Source organism: Palaemon carinicauda, chromosome 13 (genome assembly GCF_036898095.1).
Source record: "Palaemon carinicauda isolate YSFRI2023 chromosome 13, ASM3689809v2, whole genome shotgun sequence".
In the NCBI taxonomy this organism is placed as follows: Eukaryota; Metazoa; Arthropoda; class Malacostraca; order Decapoda; family Palaemonidae; genus Palaemon; species Palaemon carinicauda.
The window spans coordinates 6120331-6126179 of NC_090737.1; the positions used below are offsets into that span (position 1 = coordinate 6120331).

At 41.6% G+C, this 5849-nt stretch overlaps 1 protein-coding gene across 1 annotated transcript; it reads right to left on the minus strand.

The window, feature by feature from the left end:
- Positions 1-1255: 1255 nt before the first annotated feature.
- Positions 1256-2080, minus strand: LOC137652564 (trichoplein keratin filament-binding protein-like). The gene has a single exon (XM_068386053.1). The coding sequence runs from the start codon at positions 2078-2080 to the stop codon at positions 1256-1258; it is 825 nt and encodes a 274-aa protein (XP_068242154.1).
- Between the last annotated feature and the right edge of the window lie 3769 nt (positions 2081-5849).

Sequence of the window (5849 nt, forward strand, 5' to 3'; positions counted from 1 at the left end):
AACTCCCTCTACCTGAGAGACTGAGCTGTTGGAGGTTGTTATTATTATAATTATCATTAGTGTCTATTATTATCTAGGCTGCTGGGAAAAGCTGAACATTACAAACGTAATGGCTAAGACAGGAGAGGAGTTAAGTGTAACTGTAGATTATGTATGTATGTATGTATATATATATATATATATATATATATATATATATATATATATATATATATATATATGTATATGTATGTATGTATATATATATATGTATATATATATATATATATATATATATATATATATATATTTATACACACAAATTGATATAAATATATGTACAGTATATATATATATATATATATATATATATATATATATATATATATATATATATTTATATACATAAATTTACACACACACATATATATATATATATATATATATATATATATGTGTGTGTGTGTGTGTGTGTTTACATATCTTGGCCCTTCTGAATTCCTTACTGCTATCTTTCGTATAATAATTCTTGCAATCTTTTTCTTCCCCCCCCCCATGTCTCTTCCCCCAGGTCTCACCTTCGCTATTCTTCCTCGTTGCGTCCTAATTCTATCTTTAATCTCATTTTCTTCCCTCTCACTTCCATATGGCGTCCATGATATCTGATGAAGTGATGCCAATTATATGAACCAATCAATCACTCTTACTCCCATTCAATATTTCCCTTCATCTCTATCCTAACTTTTCCATATTCGACCTTTTCCCATTTCCTGTGATCAAGGCAGCTCGTTAACCTTTTGACCTTTTCCCAATTTCTGCTATCAAAGAAGCTCGTTAACCTCTTGATTAAGGTAGCTCGTTAACCTTCTGACCTTTTCCCATTTTTTGCGATCAAGGCAGCTCGTTAACCTCCTGACCTTTTCCCATTTTCTGCGATCAAGGCAGCTCATTAACCTCTTAACCTTTTCCCATTATCTGCGATCAAGGCAGCTCGTTAACCTCTTGACCTTTTCCCATTTTCTGCGATCAAGGTAGCTCGTTAACTTCTTGACCTTTTCCCATTTTCTGCGATCAAGGCAGCTCATTAACCTCTTGACCTTTTCCCATTTTCTGCGATCAAGGCTGCTCGTTAACCTCTTGATCAAGGCAGCTCGTTAACCTCTTGACCTTTTCCCATTATCTGCGATCAAGGCATCTTGTTAACCTTTTGACCTTTTCCCATTTTTTGCGGTCAAGGTAGCTCGTTAACCTCTTGACCTTTTCCCATTTTTTGCGGTCAAGGCGAGATAGTTAACCTCTTGACCTTTTCCCATTTTCTGCGATCAAGGCTGCTCGTTAATCTCTTGACCTTTTCCCATTTTCTGCGGTCAAGGCAGCTCATCAACTTCTTGACCTTTTCCCATTTTCTGCGATCAAGGCATCTCGTTAACCGCTTGACCTTTTCCCATTTGCTGCGATCAAGGCATCTCGTTAACCTCTTGACCTTTTCCCGTTTTCTGCGATCAAGGCATCTCGTTAACCGCTTGACCTTTTCCCATTTGCTGCGATCAAGGCATCTCGTTAACCGCTTGACCTTTTCCCATTTGCTGCGATCAAGGCATCTCGTTAACCGCTTGACCTTTTCCCATTTGCTACGATCAAGGCATCTCGTTAACCTCTTGACCTTTTCCCATTTGCTGCGATGAAGGTAGCTCGTTAACTTCTTGACCTTTTCCCATTTTCTGCGATTAAGGCAGCTCATTAACCTCTTGACCTTTTCCCATTTTCTGCGATCAAGGCATCTTGTTAACTTCTTGACCTTTTCCCATTTTCTGCGATCAAGGCAGCTCATTAACCTCTTGACCTTTTCCCATTTTCTGCGATTAAGGTAGCTCGTTAACTTCTTGACCTTTTCCCATTTTCTGCGATCAAGGCAGCTCATTAACCTCTTGACCTTTTCCCATTTTCTGCGATCAAGGCAGCTCGTTAACCTCTTGCCCTTTTCCCATTTTCTGCGATCATGGCATCTTTTTAACCTCTTGACCTTTTCCCATTTTTTGCGATCAAGGTAGCTCGTCAACTTCTTGACCTTTTCCCATTTTCTGCGATCAAGGCAGCTCATCAACTTCTTGACCTTTTCCCATTTTCTGCGATCAAGGCAGCTCGTTAACCTCTTGCCCTTTTCCCATTTTCTGCGATCAAGGCAGCTCATTAACCTCTTGACCTTTTCCCATTTTCTGCGATCAAGGCATCTTGTTAACCTCTTGACCTTTTCCCATTTTCTGCGATCAAGGTAGCTCGTTAACTTCTTGACCTTTTCCCATTTTCTGCGATCAAGGCAGCTCATTAACCTCTTGACCTTTTCCCATTTTCTGCGATCAAGGCTGCTCGTTAACCTCTTGATCAAGGCAGCTTGTTAATCTCCTGACCTTTTCCCATTTTCTGCGATCAAGGCAGCTCGTTAACCTCTTAACCTTTTCTCATTTTCTGCGATCAAGGCAGCTTGTTAACCTTTTGACCTTTTCCCATTATCTGCGATCAAGGCATCTTGTTAACCTCTTGACCTTTTCCCATTTTCTGCGATCAAGGTAGCTCGTTAACTTCTTGACCTTTTCCCATTTTCTGCGATCAAGGCAGCTCATTAACCTCTTGACCTTTTCCCATTTTCTGAGATCAAGGCTGCTCGTTAACCTCTTGATCAAGGCAGCTTGTTAATCTCCCGACCTTTTCCCATTTTCTGCGATCAAGGCAGCTCGTTAACCTCTTAACCTTTCCTCATTTTCTGCGATCAAGGCAGCTTGTTAACCTTTTGACCTTTTCCCATTATCTGCGATCAAGGCAGCTTGTTAACCTTTTGACCTATTCCATTTTCTGCGATCAAGGCAGCTTGTTAACCTCTTAACCTTTTCCCATTATCTGCGATCAAGGAAGCTTGTTAACCTCTTGATTAAGGCAGCTCGTTAACTTCTTGACCTTTTCCCATTTTCTGCGATCAAGGCAGCTCATTAACCTCTTGACCTTTTCCCATTTTTTGCGATCAAGGCATCTTGTTAACCTCTTGACCTTTTCCCACTTTCTGCGATCAAGGCAGCTCATTAACCTCTTGACCTTTTCCCATTTTCTGCGATGAAGGTAGCTCGTTAACTTCTTGACCTTTTCCCATTTTCTGCGATCAGGGCAGCTCGTTAACCTCTTAACCTTTTCTCATTTTCTGCGATCAAGGCAGCTTGTTAACCTTTTGACCTTTTCCCATTATCTGCGATCAAGGCAGCTTGTTAACCTCTTGACCTTTTCCCATTATCTGCGATCAAGGCAGCCCCGTTAATCTTTTAACCTTTTCCCATTTTCTGCGATCAAGGCATCTTGTTAAACTCTTGACCTTTTCCCATTTTCTGCGATCAAGGCAGCTCGTTAACTTCTTGACCTTTTCCCATTTTCTGCGATCAAGGCAGCTCATTAACCTCTTGACCTTTTCCCATTTTCTGCGATCAAGGCATCTTGTTAACCTCTTGACCTTTTCCCACTTTCTGCGATCAAGGCAGCTCATTAACCTCTTGACCTTTTCCCATTTTCTGCGATGAAGGTAGCTCGTTAACTTCTTGACCTTTTCCCATTTTCTGCGATCAGGGCAGCTCGTTAACCTCTTAACCTTTTCTCATTTTCTGCGATCAAGGCAGCTTGTTAACCTTTTGACCTTTTCCCATTATCTGCGATCAAGGCAGCTTGTTAACCTCTTGACCTTTTCCCATTTTCTGCGATCAAGGCAGCTTGTTAACCTTTTGACCTATTCCATTTTCTGCGATCAAGGCAGCTTGTTAACCTCTTAACCTTTTCCCATTATCTGCGATCAAGGAAGCTCGTTAACCTCTTGATTAAGGCAGCTCGTTAACCTCTTGACCTTTTCCCATTTTCTGCGATCAAGGCAGCTGATTAACCTCTTGACCTTTTCCCATTTTCTGCGATCAAGGCATCTTGTTAACCTCTTGACCTTTTCCCATTTTCTGCGATCAAGGCAGCTCATTAACCTCCAGACCTTTTCCCATTTTCTGCGATCAGGGCAGCTCGTTAACCTCTAGACTTTTTCCCATTTTCTGCGATCAGGGCAGCTCGGTAACCTCTTAACCTTTTCCCATTTTCTGCAATCAAGGCAGCTCATTAACCTCTTAACCTTTTCCCATTTTCTGCGATCAAGGCAGTTCGTTAACCTCTTGATCTTTTCCTATTATTTGCGATCAAGGCAGCCTCGTTAATCTTTTAACCTTTTCCCATTTTCTGCGATCAAGGTAGCTCATTAACCTCCAGACCTTTTCCCATTTTCTGCGATCAAGGAAGCTCGTTAACATCTAGACCTTTTCCCATTTTCTGTGATCATGGCAGCTCGTTAACCTCTTAACCTTTTCCCATTTTCTGCGATCAAGGTAGCTCGTTAACTTCTTGACCTTTTCCCATTTTCTGCGATCAAGGCAGCTCATTAACCTCTTGACCTTTTCCCATTTTCTGCGATCAAGGCAGCTCGTTAACCTCTTGCCCTTTTCCCATTTTCTGCGATCAAGGCATCTTGTTAACCTCTTGACCTTTTCCCATTTTCTGCGATCAAGGCAGCTCGTTAACTTCTTGACCTTTTCCCATTTTCTGCGATCAAGGCAGCTCATTAACCTCTTGACCTTTTCCCATTTTCTGCGATCAAGGCATCTTGTTAACCTCTTGACCTTTTCCCACTTTCTGCGATCAAGGCAGCTCATTAACCTCTTGACCTTTTCCCATTTTCTGCGATGAAGGTAGCTCGTTAACTTCTTGACCTTTTCCCATTTTCTGCGATCAGGGCAGCTCGTTAACCTCTTAACTTTTTCTCATTTTCTGCGATCAAGGCAGCTTGTTAACCTTTTGACCTTTTCCCATTTTCTGCGATGAAGGTAGCTCGTTAACTTCTTGACCTTTTCCCATTTTCTGCGATCAGGGCAGCTCGTTAACCTCTTAACTTTTTCTCATTTTCTGCGATCAAGGCAGCTTGTTAACCTCTTGACCTTTTCCCATTTTCTGCGATCAAGGCAGCTTGTTAACCTTTTGACCTATTCCATTTTCTGCGATCAAGGCAGCTTGTTAACATCTTAACCTTTTCCCATTATCTGCGATCAAGGAAGCTCGTTAACCTCTTGATTAAGGCAGCTCGTTAACCTCTTGACCTTTTCCCATTTTCTGCGATCAAGGCAGCTCATTAACCTCTTGACCTTTTCCCATTTTCTGCGATGAAGGTAGCTCGTTAACTTCTTGACCTTTTCCCATTTTCTGCGATCAGGGCAGCTCGTTAACCTCTTAACCTTTTCTCATTTTCTGCGATCAAGGCAGCTTGTTAACCTTTTGACCTTTTCCCATTATCTGCGATCAAGGCAGCTCGTTAACCTCTTGACCTTTTCCCATTTTCTGCGATCAAGGCAGCTTGTTAACCTTTTGACCTATTCCATTTTCTGCGATCAAGGCAGCTTGTTAACCTCTTAACCTTTTCCCATTATCTGCGATCAAGGAAGCTCGTTAACCTCTTGATTAAGGCAGCTCGTTAACCTCTTGACCTTTTCCCATTTTCTGCGATCAAGGCAGCTCATTAACCTCTTGACCTTTTCCCATTTTCTGCGATCAAGGCAGCTGATTAACCTCTTGACCTTTTCCCATTTTCTGCGATCAAGGCATCTTGTTAACCTCTTGACCTTTTCCCATTTTCTGCGATCAAGGCAGCTCATTAACCTCCAGACCTTTTCCCATTTTCTGCGATTAGGGCAGCTCGTTAACCTCTAGACTTTTTCCCATTTTCTGCGATCAGGGCAGCTCGTTAACCTCTTAACCTTTTCCCATTTTCTGCGATCAAGGCAGCTCATTAACCTCTTAACCTTTTTCCA

What these genes read in the sequence shown, in the direction of transcription:
- LOC137652564 (XM_068386053.1), bottom strand. Translation starts at nt 2,080, where the DNA reads ATGAGCTGCCTTGATCGCAGAAAATGGGAAAAGGTCAAGAAGTTGACG.